General features: G+C 39.9%; 1 protein-coding gene across 1 annotated transcript in view; it reads left to right on the top strand.

The window, feature by feature from the left end:
- PKHD1 (PKHD1 ciliary IPT domain containing fibrocystin/polyductin) overlaps positions 1–18,906 on the top strand; it is a 264,433-nt gene that overhangs the window by 120,614 nt on the left and 124,913 nt on the right. Inside the window, exons 41-46 of the mRNA XM_062573127.1 lie at positions 132–265; positions 4,714–4,826; positions 6,046–6,145; positions 7,381–7,515; positions 10,795–10,930; positions 12,709–12,955. Of these exons, the coding sequence (XP_062429111.1) occupies positions 132–265; positions 4,714–4,826; positions 6,046–6,145; positions 7,381–7,515; positions 10,795–10,930; positions 12,709–12,955 (865 nt within the window). The remainder of the gene's footprint in view (positions 1–131; positions 266–4,713; positions 4,827–6,045; positions 6,146–7,380; positions 7,516–10,794; positions 10,931–12,708; positions 12,956–18,906) is intronic.

Raw genomic sequence — 18,906 nt, 5'->3', positions numbered from 1 at the left:
GCAAAGCAAAGCTTCTTCTCAAATGGAACAGGCCAGCACAGTGAGCAGGGTGGAACCTGGCAAGTTGTGCAGTTTGCATAATAGAGGTTTTCCAACTCCTTTTTTTTTTTTTTTTTTTTTTTTTTTTTAAGGCGAAGGACTGGAAAAGGGGAACAGAGTTAGTAAAAATATATGGATTGGACTTTCTGGAACAGATGGTTTATCCAACCTTGAAACACTGTCACCAGCAGGGATGTACATCAGGGCTCCTGCCAACCACATAGAGGTAAGAAGTTTGGGTATAAAACATAAGATATCCTTTCCAATGTAAGGTATCAGAAAGATATGGACCTTCATTTCTTTTGGAGCTTATATGCACAACATTTGCTTCTTGGCTGAGCTATCAAAACTGTTTTTGATGGACACTAAAACAAGCACACATTACAAAATAATTTTTATAAGCAAATTTATTGTTACTGAAAATTGTACTTTACTGGAGTGAAGTGAAATATAATTTTCAGTGATTTCAAACCATTTTTCCTTCCCAACTATTTCAAGTCTGGAAATTCATTGAAATTCAACTTTCTTACCACACTTTCAATTGTAACAAATGTACATTTTCATAAAGAAAAAAAAATCCTGACCTGTTCTATTATTAACCCACAGAAATCAAACCAATTACTAAGTGTATGTGAAGACCTAACCATCCCCTGAGCTTCTATTCCATGAGGGAAGAATTGCACCTAAATTTGAAGGTGAAAAAGAGACCTGCATATTTCCTATGTTATTCTGGAGACGACATCACTTAGGAAGAAGGAGAGGACTTTTCTGTAACTCCCTGAAGGGCCTATCTATCATTTTTAAGACCATCAAATATTGTTAAAAAAAATACTACTAGGCAGAATCACATGTATTCTGCTCCATTAAGTGCAGAATTTTGTAGTATCATTCGTTGACTTACCCTGCAGATCACCTGCAGCTCAGCTTTTTGAAAGGGTTATTGCAATTATTTGTTGGGTACATGTGAACTGACTATGGTTGGTTTTCAGCACATTTGTTTAGCTCTCGCAGTTCGTGTGTCATTGTAGATTTGCCCAAAGCTGCATCTGTGGCAGCGTACCTGAACGTCAGGGTTAAGTCTGCTCTCCAAAGATGCGTTACTCAAGGCAGAGTAGCAGATGGCCCTTGAAGAGTTCCTGATAAACCTCATTATCAGCAGCCTCTCTCAGGGGGCTACTTGAGGCACTGCAGCAGCAGCAGAGTTGACTGTAAGAAAAATAAATAAAAAGTTGACTCGCTAAATATTATTATTAGCTGTAGTTCCTGTCCTACGATACCAAGTAGTGTTTAGCAGAAGACATGGAGGGACATAGATATTAGGAGAAAGACCCACACTGTTTCCAAAGAAAAAAGTGCTTATTTGTTCTTAGTTTCATTGTCTGGATTCTTCCTTAGTATGATAATAACTCAATAAATTCAGGAAAAGCTGGTCCAGTGCCAGCACCATGAAGTTACACAATTTAGGCACCTTTTATTTTTTCTGATCAAAATATCTCAAGAACTGTATTTTTGCTTTTGGCTATTTAAAATATTAATGAATGTGGAGGTTCAAAGAACATAATGGGCAAGACTTATCTTCCCATTGTCTGGTTTCTAAATCATGAATGGAACAGAAAATTTCTACTCTAGATTTGAGAGTTAGTTTTTCTTTTTTCTTTTTTCCAGATTATCATCTTTATGCTTCTGATTTTAAACTTTCAGTCTAAAATCTTTAAGGCAAGGACTACAGCTAAGATAGACAGAGAGCCCTGTGTTCAGATTGTGTTATGTCTTTTGTGCTCAGTGGGTTAAGCTTTTCGCGGTGATCCCTGCGATAATATTTTTGTGACTACTCAATTTACTTTGGAGCCTAAATTTGCATTGGTGATTGCAAAAGTTAAATTTCCTTGAAAATCATTGGTCACCTAAAGTGTGAGAGTATGGAGACATAGCGTTCACTCGGACCTAACCCTACAAAGGCATTCGGGCACTCAGTTCTCACTGGTTTCCATTTGATCATTTGATTTAAGCTCTTAACTGCATTTGTGAATCATAATATTAGATGAAATTTTATACTAATAAAATATAAGTTGCAAATGATTATAACAAGGATAAATTTTTTAAAAAATTAAGCAGAGAAGCCCTGGTTGTCACTTTATAATGTCATAAGGCAATTTCATCAGAAAGCTGGTTTCTTCCCATTCAGAAGGGAAGAATCAGCATGTGGACATGAAGATGTCCCTCTTTGACACTCCTGTTTTGTCACTGAGGAGCGTATTCTGGGTGTCTGCTTTTACTTTTGTCTTTAGCCAAAAGAAGCCGTAGTTTTCTGTCTTCTCCTCTTGGTTTCTCTTGAACCCAAAGGGCAATGGACTTCTTGCAATAAATTCTTACTCAAGAGCGAACAATGTCCTTAAATCCCGGTGCCAACATGAAGCAATCATCCACAATAACATATGAACTGGAATTATGAAGTCCAACAAGCAGCCTCACTGTCCTGCCATGGGTTCAAGGACTGGGGAACAGCTAAACAGGGTGAACAGGCTAGAGAATGACCCATGCTTCCGCGCCAGAAGTGTTATTGATGGTCGTGCAGTTGATAAGTAAATCCATTTTCCTTTCCCAGTATCACCCAACCCACCCACTCTCCACAGCACCAAAAGGGGGTGGTTTAACATCCATTTTTTCTCACCATTTAATTCCCACCATGATCTTTTTAAAAAATCTTCTGCAAAGTGAACGTGTGGTAAATTTGGCCCATTGGAGAAACTCCTTGCATCCTGCCAGGTTCTGAAATTGAGGCACATCTACACGGTGGGGAGAAAGAGAGCTTTAATGTCATCTTAAAGGTCAGCACTGTGAGCCCTGGTCATCTAAAGGAGTTCATGAAATATTTACATTAGCCTTGTTGTACAGTTGAGAGACACTTAAAACGTCAGCCACTTTATTATACTGACTTGCGACGCATACCTCCAGGTATCTGGCATGCTCAGAGAGGTAATTTCTCTCCGGAATTTTGGTTGCATGGACATTCGTAATATACTGACTTCCACAAAGAATTGATTTCCACACAAAATTCCCTGCTTGCCTAAAACCCCTGCCCTCCAGCCACTAGCTGGCTGAATAAATATGCAGGTTTTCCTTATGAATCATCTGTAGAATGCACAATTGGAATCACAAGTAAAAGATCCCGGAAATAATGTGACTGGACTGCAGAAGTATTTTATTAAAGGAAAAGGCTCTGTGGCTGCACTTTTGGAGAAAAAAAAAAGCAAAAAAGAGAGAAAAAAAACCCAGTAGCTTTACCAGGGGATAGAGAGAGCTGTGCTTTGGTTATTGATATATCTTTGTTGCTTGACAGATGTCAGAGATCATCACTGCAGGGAATTCACTTGGATGGATCAGGAGAAAGTAATTGGAATATGGAGGCTTTCACCTCCAGGTCACAAAGTTTCACTTTGATTTGGGTCATCAGGGACCAAAAAGCCATTACTGTTTTAACACTGTCCGGTGACCTATGAGACGGTGGTCGGTGGGTGTCAGTCCTGATCTTAGTGGAGGAGCTCTCCTTAGAGTCACAAGAAAGCTCATCTTAGGCTCTCCTTAGAGAACTGAGCATCTCCAGAAAGCAATCCGTCTTATCTAAGGGTAGACGGATGAACTGCCCTCTGGACATGCCTATGCCTTACCTTCTCCTACACAACAGCGCTAGGTTTACTAACCTGGACTTCAGTATCAATTTTTTAGACATCTAAGAGAGGCAAGAGGGATTATGCCCAGATATGCACATGAAAGCACCCCTGTGATGAACACCATCCAAAACCCCTACATTTGGCTACAGTCCAAATAGTGCAGGTAAGAGCAAGTTTTTGCCCGAGAGTAGAAAAACTCCTTTACCACTCTTTATTCCCCCTGCATAATCCACTTGCTGTTGATTCTGTAAACATTAATTTGCTATTTCCAAGTCTTGCAACTATATAAAAATATAAAGAATACAAAAATTGCATTTCAGTAATTTCTGCATCACGAGACATTAAGCAATTAATGGTTACATCTTCCCATGGTTATTCTCTTGACCTGCTAGAAAGAAGACAAAACCTGTAACTTATCACAGATCTGAATGAATTTAATTTTAATTTTCAGCTACTGACATATCCTGAAGATGTAGTTTTCTGCTTAGTCTTAACTTTTGGAGGTCTCAGTTTTTAGTGCCAGTGTTCTTTCCATTTTGCTGTATTTATTTTGGGAGACATAGGAAAAGTTTGAAATTTTCAGATTGAAATTCAAGCTAAATTTTCAGATTGAAAAATAGATTAAATAACTGAGTACTTGTGATTTACCTCACATTCATGGTATCATCTTTCTATTCAGAAACCATTTTACAGTGAATAAGAATTTTTCTACAGTCTCTTTTCTATTTCTTAACTATTTCTTATGGAGTTATGGGAACCCCGTTTTTTGCTGTGACATTTCTGTTGTTTAGACAACCCTGGCTTGAGAGTGGGGTTTTATGAGAATGACCCAAGGACAAGATGAAAAAGGTGCAATTTTGGACACAGAAGAGAAGGAACCAGATACTGTCAGTCAGCCATGGACTGGCTGGGGTTTTAATATGTGCATTTTTTTCTTAAAGTTGTTTTAATTTCCAGAAATCTGGGGTGTATTTTTCTAACAGTTGCATATGCTTCTCTGCAGGGTAACACGGTGTGTGCTGCTGGGTATGGGTATCTGTTTCATCTCTTTCCTGAGGGACCATCTCGGATACCTCTTCTCTCATTTAATGACAACATAGCCCATTCCTGCATGAGGTACTCGGGATCTTTAGTTAAAGAGATTTCTCTTCTGTCATGAAAGTGCTAAATATAAGGGCGGTGGGAAAGGGTTTGCTCTCTTTTTTATTTTTATTTTTTTTTTTTAATTAATTTCAATTCAGCCCATTTTTCTTCATTCACAAGCCCAGTTCATTAGTTTGTATTATTCCTTCATGCTGTTAACAACAGCTCCGCTTTACCCCCTTATTTAAATAGGAGGTGAAATGATCCTGATGTAGATTAAGGTGCAACATTAGCAGATTTTCTGGTCAACTGTTTAACAGCAAAGCACTGAAGCATATGGTCTTGTCTTGAATTTAATACTCATTTTTAGATAGATCTGGAGTTTTGAGTAGGTAGCGTGCAGGAAAACAAATACACGATTTCTTTCTTAGGCTCCTCTGTTAGCATCTATTACAGGCTGCCAGTAGGAACATGATATGGGGTTACAGGACCTGGAGCAGCAGCTCTTATCTCCAGGTGCTTTCTGTAATGGCAGCATTACTACTCAAATTTTAGAGTTCAGTTGCTTAGGTTGATTTAAATGGAGTCTAAGCACCTTGGTGTCAAACAGGATAAAGGGTGCTATGTGCATATCAGATATTACATGTAACTGTTGTAGTATCTAACAGTAGCTTTTACCAGAGACTTTGCATATGCTTCCCTAAAACAGAATCACCGCAAAAAGTAACATTATGTTAAAAGTCAGTTTTTGCGGTCACTTGAATTTTGAGTAAATCTGGATTAGAATCTGGATTTGAAATCTCTGAGAAGGCCAAACCAAACACCGCATCCAGGAACATTTACATCTGGAATACAAACTGGCTGAATTTAAGAACTAGAAGGGACTTACCCATCCAGACTCACCTACTGTTTAGCTAAAGCCAACAGTGGTTACAAGCTCATGAAGATGCTGGGTATGTTTTGCAGCAAGTGCCTGTCTGTGGCACCACGGGATGGATGTTAGTCCTGGCATGGCTAATTCTGAAAATGCATGAAAGGATTTTTAAGAGAGCTTTCAGGTATTATTAGCTGCCTACAATAAATATTTGTATCCCCAAGCCTTTTGCTTTTGTATAAGGTCTTGTGTGGGGAGCTGTTGCAGATTTAAGATTTTAAATATTGAAAGAACAAACAGGAAAATTTGGAAAACAGGAAAACAGAAAAATGCGTGCACTGTAGAAAAACAGTCTCCTTTGCTTTCTCCCCTAAACAGATGCGGTTTGCTGGTGTATCCAGAATATTTACCACAGAGCCCGGAGAGCCTCGTGCAGTTCCACGGCTTCACAGCTTGGAGCAATCAAGGTGGAGCCCAGGTGTGTTTGTTCTCGCTATTCTTTATGGTGCTCAGGAAATACCATGACCTCTTGAAAACCATAGTTTCTGTACAGTCTTCATCTTTTAGGCATCAAAGAGGACACTCCTGTACCAGTATACCCACGCCCCTCATCTGGAGGTTTCTATTTTAATGATAAAAGCAGAAGAACATTTGTTCATGTGAGCTCTTCTTATTGCTTCAATGCACAATCAGCCTTACTTTCACAAATAACTGGAATGACCTCCGTAATCATCTAGTGTGTGGCCACCAGTGTAATAGAGCCAAAGAAGTCCTCACAGTGGATCAGAGCTATTTGTAAAGATTCCAGCTGGTGGAGAACTTGTCCTCAGCAGGTTAACAGTTTCCATGGGAATCTTCCCCTTTGTGAAAAGAAGTGCATTTTTTAATTTGAATTTGACTAGCTTCACTTTCCAGTTATTGTGGCTTACTATGCCTCTAACTGCTAAAAACTCCTTTATTATCTGATACTCTCTCCCATAAGTACTTACAGGATGACATCAAATCTCCTTTTAACTTTCTTCTTTGATGAACTAAAAAGACTGTGTGTACTTCTCTGTAAAGCATGTTTTCTAGTCTTTAACCCTTCTGATGGCTCTTGCTTTGAAGGTGTCTGATTTTCAGAGAGTTTGATGGCAAGTTCTCATTCTGGAAAAGCTTATTTGAATGAAAAGGAATAAAATCAAAGGATATTTTCTACTTTTGCTGACTTTTCTCTACCTAACTTGTAATTTTATTATATGTAACTGGCCCAATATACAGTAACAATCATGTTCATTTTGCTTTTGCTCTATGGGCTACTTTTACGAAGAGTATTTTTGCAGTTACATGACTTAAATAACAATCCTGATTATGTTCAAAGTATCTTTCTACTATAAAACTTAACTTCTTTTACCCTGTTATTCTTTCCAATAATGAAAACCGTAATATTTAGAGAATTTTTGACCCCACTTGCTGCTGATCTTCAGTTCTCTTTTCTCATGCTGTTTTTTTTTTCTTTCAACGTGAAAGCGAGTTTTCAGAATGTAAAAGGTTCTATATGGTTATTTGAAAGCATAAATAAGGAATTAAGGGGAGACTTTCAAGTAATAAATATATATTCAACACTTTTGTGCATGTTCACACTTTTTTTTTTTTTTTTTTTTTTTGGTAAATGAGAAAATTGCAGTCATAAACCACAGATTTTGTTTCTTCCTTTATTATGCTTTTAACTAGATTTTTAGCAGCAGCAACCTCGAACTCCACAGTTTCCGGATTTATACTTGCAAAGATTTTGGCATTGACATCGTCGAAAGCCTGGGAAACACTTCTGTATCTAATAGCTTTTTAATTGGACGCTTTGGGCAAAAGGTAAGCACGCTGGGAATCATTTCAGTGTCTCTTGAACTGCACTACAGCCCTTCAAACAGGGATTTTGGAAAGTAAGAATGCAACGTCAAGAACAGCTCCTGCCCTGTGACAGCTTCGGTGAAGCTTGTTTTTTAAATAGATACCTTGTAAGGAATGGTAAGGACTTAGACCAAGAGAAATGATGAGGTTTGGGTATTTATCTGTTTGCTTAGTCCTCTGGCTGTCACTTCTAGCTTCCACCTCTTAGAGGAGTCAAGCAGCCCTGCAAGGGACATTGACTTAATGATGAAGCAGAGGGACGTGGAGCATCAGTACCACTCTCCTAGACTGCTAGAACCAGGAATTTTGCTTTTTCCTCCTGGCAGCAGCAGAAGAGAAATGACATTTGGTCAGCTGGATGCTGCATCATTTTTCAGGCACTCCATTCATACTGGTTGATGGTATAGCTGAATAAACATCAGCCGTTCAGAAACCAGTGTTTGCATTCTGCAGAAAAGTTCAGCATTTTTTGCAAAACTCATTTAAATTCAGTATGAAAGTTTTGAAGAATGTTTAAACAGCCCTGAACCAAGAACTCTGACTTTTTCATTTTAATTTGAAACTACCGGAACAGTATATATTATGATGTATATTCATATATATTCTTTAAAAAAATAACACTGAAGAATCAAAACAAAATGAAACTTCTTTCTGATCTGAAGGATTTTAGCAAGAGAAGTGTTAATTCTTTTTTTTTAACTGTGCTTTTTCCAAGATTGTCATGGTCTCAGAAAACCACCGAAATTTCACAGAAATTGAATTTTTAAGAAAAAATCATGATTTGGGGGAGAACAACCTCTTTTAACACATTCCTACAAATCTTTTGCACTAACATTCCAATGCCTTTTAACTAGATGCAAATGAGAAATTTAGTTTAGTGATTTGAGAATAAGGAGGAGGAACAAAGGATTTCATTCGTATCCTGGTTAACATTTTGGATTCCTCTGATCTCTCATACAATGATTGGTCTACCTAGAACAGAGAGTACTACATATCTGCTTTAAAATGAAAAATAGCGTGTATTTGCAACATTTTTATTTATATAGTAAGTCTGATTTTCTTTCATTAGTTCTTTATGCGGCTGGATAAAGTCCTCTGGGAGCTACTAGACTGTTAACAGAGTAATAACATTGAAAACAACAGAATTTTAGTCACAACTGCCCACAGTTGCTTGTTCATGGGTTTGAGGGGGTTTTCTTACCCTACTGCATTTTCTCTTGCTGTTTTTGAAATTCATTTCCCCCCTAACTGGCTGAGGAAGAGATTTAAATGAGTTTCCTGCAGAAGCTTGCAGAAAGAAATCTCTTTAGCGGGTTGATCTACCTAGAGTGTATAGCTCAAATAAAATCCTGGTCTCACTGATCCGGTCTTGTTGTGGCCCAACTACACAACAGCTTTCTCTCAGACAGGAAAGGGTAGCGTCTTTGTTTTTGCTTTGCAGGATCCATGGAAGAACTCTGATGTACTTGTTAAGAGATTTAGAGGCGCTCAGCTGTGCCTTGTTTCTTGCAGTACCCCAGGGGGGTGATTATCTTTGATTATCTCATGATAAGAGCCTCCTTGTCATAATTTACATCTTAATTTATGTAATTCTGCCTTTAATAATGATGCCTCTTTAATATCAATTAAACTTTATGACATTAATTTAACAGGAACAGTGGATATTCCACCCTGCTAGCCCTTCCAGTTTTTGAAAGAGGTGCTTTAAAAAAAGATTGCTATCTGGAAATATCAGGGCATTGGCAAAACAGGGCTTTGATCAATTAACACATCAGTGCCATGTCTAGCTTTGGTGCCTGTAAAAGCCAAAGGAAAGTCTTCTTTAAGTCATTTTCCTGATAGAAATGATGATGGGTTAAAAAAAATAAAACAAATGTAAGTACGAAAAGAGTGGTGTCCTGAGTGATTTGGAGGCTGGGATTTCTGCTCAGCAGTGACTTGGAAGAAGTTAACTCAAGGATCATCACCTCAGGTGTCTTAGCCTAAGAATAAGAGAGGTGATGGAGCTGCTGACTCTTAATGAGATTAAGGATGGCACTATCCCTTTAAAGTGATAAACTATTTATAACAGTCCATTTCAGCCTACATTTTAAGTTAAAGGGGATGCCTTAATAGAAGTGAGATTTCTTGTTTCTCTACTATGAATTTAGAGAGTTGTTCTGCAAAAGTGTTTATTGGGCTCAGAAATAACACCATGAGATGAATTCCTGACAGTTCTTTCTCCTCCAGGCTACCAATTAGCTCAGTGTCCATCTTTCTTCCTTTGCTGTCTTTGAGATAAGCTGGCAGAGAGAGACAAGTGGTTCTAGGCCTTGGGTAATGGCCTAGAATCACCATGTGTTTCCAGTCACTTGTGGGTTTTACTCTTGCTTTTCATGTGTTATGTTTTTCTCATCTCCAAAAATTGCTTAACTTTTTGTTATTCTTGACTGGACTCTGAATTCAACCAGAGCTTTGAGGAGAGTCTAGCTCAAATGCCACTCCAATCACACAAAATAACTTTGAATCTCAACAGTAAGGTCTTTCTTAGAACATAAATTAGAATAATTAGATTTTTAAAATGGAGAAAACTCAGACCTGCTAGACTAGACAAAGTAAAGTGAAAGGAGCTGCAAATAAGTGTGCTCACTGTTCCTCAGTGTCCTCACAGAGGACATGAGCTCTGTCCTCCAGGTTCAGTTTCAGCCCAGCAGCTTTCAATTGCCACAAGATACACAGTGCTTCTGGATCCCAAGAAGTGTCTCTGTCTTTCTGTCCCTGCTGAGACCTAGTTGCACATCTGTCCACTATCTTCTCTGTCTATGTGTCTCTCTTCTGCTGCAGGCTGTTGGCTGATCAGGTCCCAATTCTACTTCTCTGCTGTCCTCTGATCCTGAAGGTTTCCTGAGATGATGAAGTGCAGTTATCTCAGGAATGTGTAGTTTCCTCTCCCTTCGAATGTTCAACCTCAGTTAGTGTGTAATAGCGAGGACATAACAAACCAGCCAATCGCTGCCCTTTATAAAGAACATAACATTACAACATACATGCTAATGGTGAATGAAACAAATACTGCTTGTCAGAAGTTGTAAGGCAGTCTGTCTTTCAAATACTGTGAATTGCTCCAGAACTACGGTATTAAATGGAATCACATCCATGTGTCTCCTGTGTGTCCCAGCTGCTGAATCTTGGGCTCTTTCATGGTGCTTGGAGTCTCAAACATTGATATGTTTCACAGCACTCTTCCTTTCTTCATTGCAGGGTAGGACCTGTATGTCAGCAGGACTAAAAACTCCTAAAAGATACCAGCTGTTCATCTCCAACACAACTTTCATGAACTTTGATGTAAGCACTTGTGCAGCAATCAAGACCTGTTCTGGCTGTTACCAAGGGCAGGGTGAGTTGGATTTACACCTGTTTAGAAGGGTTTGCAAAGTCCCTGGCTTTCACACGTTTCAACAGACACCTGCAAGAAGTTTGTAGTTCCACAGAGAATCACTGAGCTGTATCCTGCAGAAAGGCTTCTGCAGTGATGATGGCTACTGACCTCAGTTTTACATCTGTACTGTCACCACTATGTTTGCTGTAGGTGAGTTATCAAGATCTAGATTTGAGGTAGTTGTATAACTGCTTCCTATAGATTTCAGTGAACTAAATAACTTTTAAAACAGTGTCACTCTCTATGTTTCAAATCCGCAACTGCAACACAAGAATAATAGCCCTTCCCATTTCCAGGGAGGTGAAACATAAGATGATGATACTCAAGATATAAAATATGCATGTTGTGCAGCTCAGATGAATTGAGAAAATCCCTGAGCTGAGATAATAGCAATATATGTAATAACCAGTCCTTAACAGCACTCGCTCTTTTCAGTGTACCTATTTTGGTGATATTGCTGGTGGGCTGAACCAAGCCCTTTAGCTGCCGTGCGCTGTATGGGCTGAGGTTCAGGTTGCAAGTTGTCTCCAGATGAGCTCCATCTGATATAACTTCATTATTTAGTCAAAAAGTCAGATATCACTCATTTTTGAGGCTGCATTGATTTCATTTTCTCCATTCTCTGAGTTTGGGATAGTGCTTCAAAAGCCTCAGTGAGATTTAGGAATGGGCTTTAGTACACTGACTTGTTATTGCTTCTTCATTTTGGGAGGTGATATTTCAAGTGTGATGATTTCTTTAATAGCTATGACACATCCTCATAGAATTCCACCAAGCTCCTACCTCGGGCCAGCCTAAATCCTAGGTAAATTTGCCTAAGATAACATATGTAAACTAAGGATCCTTTTGAGCTTTGATGAGGTACCCAAAGGCTCTTTGAAGAGTGTTCCAACTGCAGTTACTTGTTAAATATATTTATATATAAATGTATCCTGTCCTACAATAACACAACAGAGAAAAAGACTTCAGGAGATGAGATCAAAGGACAGCAGAAACGGTAAAATCTGACTCAGGGAGGCTACAACTGACAGTATGATTGTCAAATACTAATCATATGAACGCTCAAGCCAAAGTCAACTTGTTATCATTTGTAGGACAGTGATTTTCTGACATTTCTGGAAATCTTACTGTGTTCGAAAACTTTCTGACCTGTAGCCCTGATGAACATTTCTCCTTTTAGTTGCTGTTCATGTTACAGTAGGGAACTGTAACAGTCAAACTTTTCAGCCAAGGCTTTACTGTGCCAGGTACTGTACATACACACACATGTGTATTTAACACACAGGTAGCCTGCCCTCATCTCCAAAGAATATATCTGATAATCAAGGTAGAAAGAAGCTGTGAGGATCACTATTTTGGAGGCTGTATATTTTGGCAAAGAGGTCTGTGAAGAAGGGTTTGGAGTCAGTCAGGAGTTGAAGGTAGAGTCAGGAACAGCAGCTGGATCAGAGGAGGCTGTAACCCCAAGTCCTGTCACAACAAGGTGCTGGACAGGTGGGACCTGAGACTTGGCCAGAACACGGCAATTCATATAACTAGCTCTTTCTTTCTTTTTCTTTTCTTTTCTCTTCTTTTTTTATTTTTTTGAAACCTGAAGACTCCTTTTTCTGACTCAGCAGACATTTCTCCAAAGTTCTCAAAGGGAGGGTAAAGTGAAGCTAACATATTGTTTTCCAGTCTAGGTTTGTTACTTGAAGATGTCAGTCCCTGTTTTTGAATTGCTGCTTGTTCCCCAGGTGGGTTCACAGTGAGATCTGAACGGCTGACCTTCCTCAACGCGCCTTACCAAGTGTCCTTCCCCTTTCCTCACTCTGCCATCCTTGAGGATCTCGACGGCTCTGTCACAGGGCACAAAGGAAGTCATCTCCTCCCTTCCACAGCCATCCTTGAGACGTCCTGTGCAGCCAGTGCCAACTTCAGTCAAGATTTTAGGGGCAGCGTTTGTGGGAAGGACCTTGTCTTTCACCGTATGTCTATATTTCTGTAAGTAACCATTCCACTTTTGAAAAACTGGCACGAATGCCTCATTCTGTGCTTTATACTTAGAGAGACACTAGTCTGAACACAGTCCCCAGATTCCTCTGAAACTGCCTCTCTACTGATCAGGACAAAAGTCTGAGTGCTGCTGTGCATGGGACATGGTGTCCATGTTTTTGTCCATACGATCCCTGGCACTGTGTTTGTCCTGGCTACTTGTTCTTGCCCGGACACTTCTCAGGCATGGTTTGAGAGAGAGCATAGAGACTGCTCCCAACCAGCAGTGGATGTACTGATTGTGGTTTTGGAGAGGAGAACTTAACTATATGGACAGTTATAAGAATTACACATGCCACTTGGCCTTCAGGACAGTCTCTGGCTTATTTTATTTACAAATTTTGATATGGCCTGCTCAAAGCTTTTTTTTTCTTTCTTTCTTTTTCTTTTTTTTCCTCTTTTTCCTTTCCCCCCCCCCTTTTTTTTATTTTTTCCTTTTATTCCTTTTTTTCCTTTCTCCCTTTCCCTCTCCCTCTTCCTCCCTCCTCTCTTCCTCCCTCCTCTCTTCCTCCCTCCTCTCTTCCTCCCTCCTCTCTTCCTCCCTCCTCTCTTCCTCCCTCCTCTCTTCCTCCCTCCTCTCTTCCTCCCTCCTCTCTTCTTCATTTATTTTTTTATTTTATTCTTCTTTTTCTTCCTCTCTCCTTCCCTTCTTCCCCCTCCCTCCTTCCTTTTTCTCCTTTCTTCCTTTTCTTTCTTGAGATCCTAAGAAAGCTACTTAACTAACTTTAAAAAGCAGTTTGAATTTAATTAGATTTGAAGTCGAGTGCTGAAAGTGTTTTTGTCTATACTCACTATGAGGATTTTCTCCAAAACCTCCTAAAGAGTAAGTGGTCATGATAGTATAGTTTTTCTTTTCTTCAGCAGAAAATCTCTGACAGCTACTTTCCATTCTGTGTTAATTAAATAAGATATCATTCATGTAATATGTTTTCTGCTAATTCTATATTTGGCATTTTATGATTTCTCATGAAATGAGCAGCCATATTGTCTAGAAGATACAGTATGCTCGTAATGTATTGAATTAGAAGAAAACTTTTTATTGAATAGGTTTCTTCATTTCTGTTGAAGCCAAGTGTTTCTTACCTACATCATCAGGACTTTCTAGTCTTTCATCTTGTCTTTTGCTTCCTGTGAGCTGAATTAAGTCAATTCAGGTCATCAGACTATATTAAAACTGACCCAGACTTACTTGCCTAAGCAATCTGTTTCAGTTTATATGATTACAGAATATATAGACTATATTCCAGTCTATATAGATTATATTCTATCATCATTATGGAATCACATGGTCGTACAGGGATACATCAGTCTCAGTAGTAAGCTTTTGTTATTGTAAGAGACAGAGCTTTCTTAACAGTTAGGTAGTTGCTTTTCTGAGGCAGATACAAATTTTTACTAGATTTCAGTGGATGTTTGTGACACTCTTACCTTTTATAGTTTGAAATGAAAAACTATTTTTTTTTGCCTTAATTGTAACAGATGCACTGAAAGCATAAATGAACAAGTCAGTTCGTGGATGAAAACAACTACAGTAAATCTCTAATATAAACCTCAGAGCCTATTCCATGCTCAAATATTACTGGAATGATATGGCAGATGGTCCAAAGCCTCAAATTTGAGTGGAATTTAAATTGTAATGAAGACCTAAAAACTTAGCTGTTGTTCTGAAGGACATATGTTGTTACTAGGTAGGCAATGACAAAGTGTCCTGTAAGGAGTGATGGAAAAATGGGTCTTTGTTTTAGTAGTCCATGTGGAGGTGTCCAGTGCCATTTGAAATGACCTAAGATATTCCACTTAGCTTATTGATTAGGTGGCAGAAGGGCAAGGATCTCCTGGAGATGTTGTGTCAGATCTGCCATCTCAGACAATTGTCTAGACTCCTTGGGCCATTGGCACTAGATGACTGTATTTATCTGATCCTTCCCCTGGGGCTGGTCAGCTGCAGTTGCCTTTTGGGCTTCTATTGACTGTACTTGCTATGTCACTAGGGGCTGTAAAGGGCACTTAGTCACCCAGTGTGTCTACAAACATTGTCAGTCATTGATCCTAAACTGAATGCCATGATGTGACTATGTGAATATTGCTTCCTGGTATTTTAGCATCTAGTACTCTCTATTACAAATGCTATTGTGGTATTGCAGATGACATTGTCTGGATTAAACAGGGAGGTAATAGGCAATGGGTAACGACCTTCACTTACTTTACTTGACTAGAAGGATTAAATCCAGCTTCCCTCAGGGCAGAGAAAAGTGATATTTTGTCTACCTTGGTTCCAGATGCAATTCTGAGATGTTCCTCCGTGGCTGGGCCCTTGTGCTCACTGAGCTGTTCATTCTTGCTGTGATACATTGTGATTAGAGCAGAGGCAGCATATTTGGATGATACTTGTTCTGTTTCATTTGATGGCAAAACATATCTAGAAATTGTGAATAATAATAGAGAGACAGAGGTCAGAGAGACCTGGACAGACTGGAGAGTTGGGTGGAGAGGAACCTCATGAGGTTCAACAAGGGCCAGTGCAGAGTCCTGCACCTAGGGAAAAATAACCCCAGGCACCAGTACAGGCTGGGGGCTGACCTGCTCGAAAGCAGCTCTTCAGAGAAGGACCTGTGAATGCTGATGGACGACAAATTGTCTATGAGCCAGCAATGTGCCATTGCAGCCAGGAAGGCCAATGGTATCCTGGGGTGCATTGGGAGGAGTGTTGGCAGCAGGTCAAGGAAGGTGATCCTGCCTCTCTACTCAGCCCTGGGGAGGCCTCATCTCATGTACTGTGTCCCATTGTGGGCTTCCCAGTACAAGAGAGATATGGAGCTACTGGAGAGAGTCCAGCATAGGGCTACAAAGATGATCAGAGGGCTGGAGCACCTGCCCTGTGAGGAACGGCTGCGAGAGCTGGGCCTGTTCAGCCTGGGGAAGAGCAGACTGAGGGGGGATCTGATCAGTGTGTACAAGTACCTGAAGGGAGGGTGTCAAGGGGACGGGGACAAACTCTTTTTAGTTGTCCCATGTGACAGGACAAGAGGCAATGGGCAAAACCTGAAGCACAGAAAGTTCCGCCTGACCGTGAGGAGGAATTTCTTCCCTGTGAGAGTGATGGAGCAGTGGACCAGGTTGCCCAGGGAGGTTGTGGAGTCTCCTGTGGAGATCTTCAAGGCCCACCTGGATGCAACCCTGTCTAACATGCTCTAGGTGACCCTGCTGAGTGCGGAGGTTGGACTAGATGATCTCCAGAGGTCCCTTCCAACCTTACTGATTCTATGATTCTATAATAGTTAACAGAGCAGGTTAAAAAATAAAATATGACCCTACCTCTCCCTCTTCTCCTCTGCTCCAAAAAAACAAGCTACTTTTCTGTCAGACTAAAAATGAAAATGACAACTTGATAAAAAAAGAGAATAACTAAAAATTTTAAAAGTCCATTCTTCAATATTTTCAAGTTAATATAAACTCTGAAAAGATACAAATATGTTTTTTTAAGGAAAAATTAAATATAAAATTGACTTTTTCACCAAAATTCTTCAAGTAATTAAAAAATGCATATAAATTAGCAATAATTCGAACTTTATCATCATAGGTCACCTTTCTTAAAGCAGGCAATTGTCCTTGGATGAAAAGTGTTATATATCTTAATCATTTTTAGTGTTATAACTTTAACAAATAATTTTGTATTTTCTTAAGGGGTATTTCATTGAGAAAGCCAAATGAATCCAAAGATTTTCCTCTGTTTTGGTCTTCTATACCAGTTTCTAGGGAAATAAGACCTACCTCGGTGCAGAGAGTGTTTGTGTGTGCACACACGTGTGTATGTATACAAGTGCTGTCCTTCTGCCTTTCTTCCTTGCGATTCATTTGAACCCATTCCCAGTTTCAGTTGTTCCTATTGTTGAAGGTTTATAACGATCTTTGGCATGGTTCTGATCCAGGACAGTTCCTGGGTAGGAGCTAGAGGTCAACGTGACCCAGGGAGCATTTCCAATAGGGCAGTTTGGATATGCCCATGCTGTTTTGGAGGATGAAAGTATTTGGAAGTCTGGACATGGCCAGGAGATGCCAGCTGGCCTTGGCACTGGAGGACAGCCCACAGCACCAATGAATCAAGCAGGAGAGGTTTAGCTGCAGGTCCATGTCTGAGAGCTTACACAGTCTGTGTTGAACCACTACTTTGTTGTAGGGAACATGTCCTCCTTGCTGGTTTCTCTTCACACTCCCAGTAAATCCAGTCTGCTATAGGCTACTTTTGAGCCTTTTTCTCATTTCCAGAGAGATAACAAGTGTCTTAAATAAAAGGTTTGGAGAGTTCAGCCAGCAGTGCCTCGTATCACATCTTTATATTAACCCGATTCTGGGATACAGACAGGTCTTTCCCATCAGCTCTCATGGTCGTGCAGCTCCTGAATGCTGTCCCAGCTCACTTCTGTTTCCACACTTTTTTCCAAAGCTGGATTTGTTCCTGCTTTTGAGCAGCTAAAAGTGAGTGAGTGGAGAAATGCTGCTCAGCCAACTGCTATCACCACTTCTGTTACACGAGAAAGACACTTGTGAGTTTCTGGCACTGAAAATAAAAGATAGAAAAAAAAAAGATCAAAATGTCATTCCTTCTTTTCTCCCTACAGTGCTCCGCTCAACATTTCACTTTCTTTTTAAAGTACAAATCTGAACCATTTTTGCTGTTTCAGGTTAGTAGTACACAGACAGCAATGTTGAAGTGCTCTGTCAGATGCCTGTGAATAATTCATGGCTGTCTTATAATTCATGTTTTAGAAAAAAAGGAGGGAAAAGATCCCTCCTAAACAGAGAGGAGAAAAGAAAAAAAATCACGTTCCATTAAACAGAGGAAAAATGTAAAACTATCAGCTACCTGCAGGCTTTGCATGTGATTACTGTTTTTCCTAACCAAAACAGAAGTCTGCAATACTTTAAGAGTTAGGAAGCAGTCTGACCTAGTAGAAAGGGTGCTGGGTAGAAGACAAAATGCAACCATGCTAGATTTTTCTGGACCACCTAACTTTTTCATGGTCTTAGGCAAGTCACTTCCCTTTCTAGCCTGTGTCTACTTTGCTTGTACACACTGGTGGCCCTGTGGGTCAGTGCTGTGTGGGTGTATGAAGCTTCTCCCAATATTGCCTTGAACTTGACCGAGTTCTTTTGGGCACTGCTGCAATAAAAATGTTAATAGTTCTTGACAGATAATGTATGCAATACACTTTGTTCTTCCTGTCATCAAAAGGGGGCTAAGGAGTGAGTTCATCTGCACCATTGCTGTTGAACTCTGGAAATGTTTGAGCCCAGAGCTAAACTCTCCTTTCCCACTAAATTGCTTGAGTTTTAGATAGTCATAGCAAGAGGAGCTGGCACTTCTCAGTCAACCACTCATTTTAAGCAAGTCTCCCTTCTCCCCCTTCATTATTATTCATCTATACAACCTGAAAGTCAATTTATGTCAATGATAGTTGGCAGTTTGAGTAGCGGAGGCTGGCTACTAGCTTGTCCTCTGAAGGACTACGTGCTGAATAGAGAGACCTAAGAGACCAAGAATATCCTCTCTCAGCTGCTTCCAGATCCCCTCTCCTGAGTAGCTGCTACGAGCCATCATGGCAAGCTGGAAGACCGTCAGCAGGCAGCCGAGTAGAGCAGATGATGTGATGAGTCAAGGAGGCTTCAGTCATAGGGACAACTTTCCCAAATAGACCTGGTGGAGGAACAGGGCAGGAAATAAAAGGAGCTGCAGGGAGTGAAGGATGCGAGTCATTAATATATACCCACAGTATGATCAGAGCATGAGGGGCAGGGGAGGAGGACAGAAGGATGAATTCTGTCTAGATATATTTGAAGACTGTTCACAATGAAAGGAGAACGGTTCAGGATTAATATAACAAAAAATGATTAGGAGCAAT

This window comes from Rhea pennata, chromosome 3, assembly GCF_028389875.1.
Source record: "Rhea pennata isolate bPtePen1 chromosome 3, bPtePen1.pri, whole genome shotgun sequence".
In the NCBI taxonomy this organism is placed as follows: domain Eukaryota; kingdom Metazoa; phylum Chordata; class Aves; order Rheiformes; family Rheidae; genus Rhea; species Rhea pennata.
The sequence above is the reverse complement of the archived record's forward strand: the minus strand, read 5'-3'. Positions and strand labels throughout refer to the sequence as shown.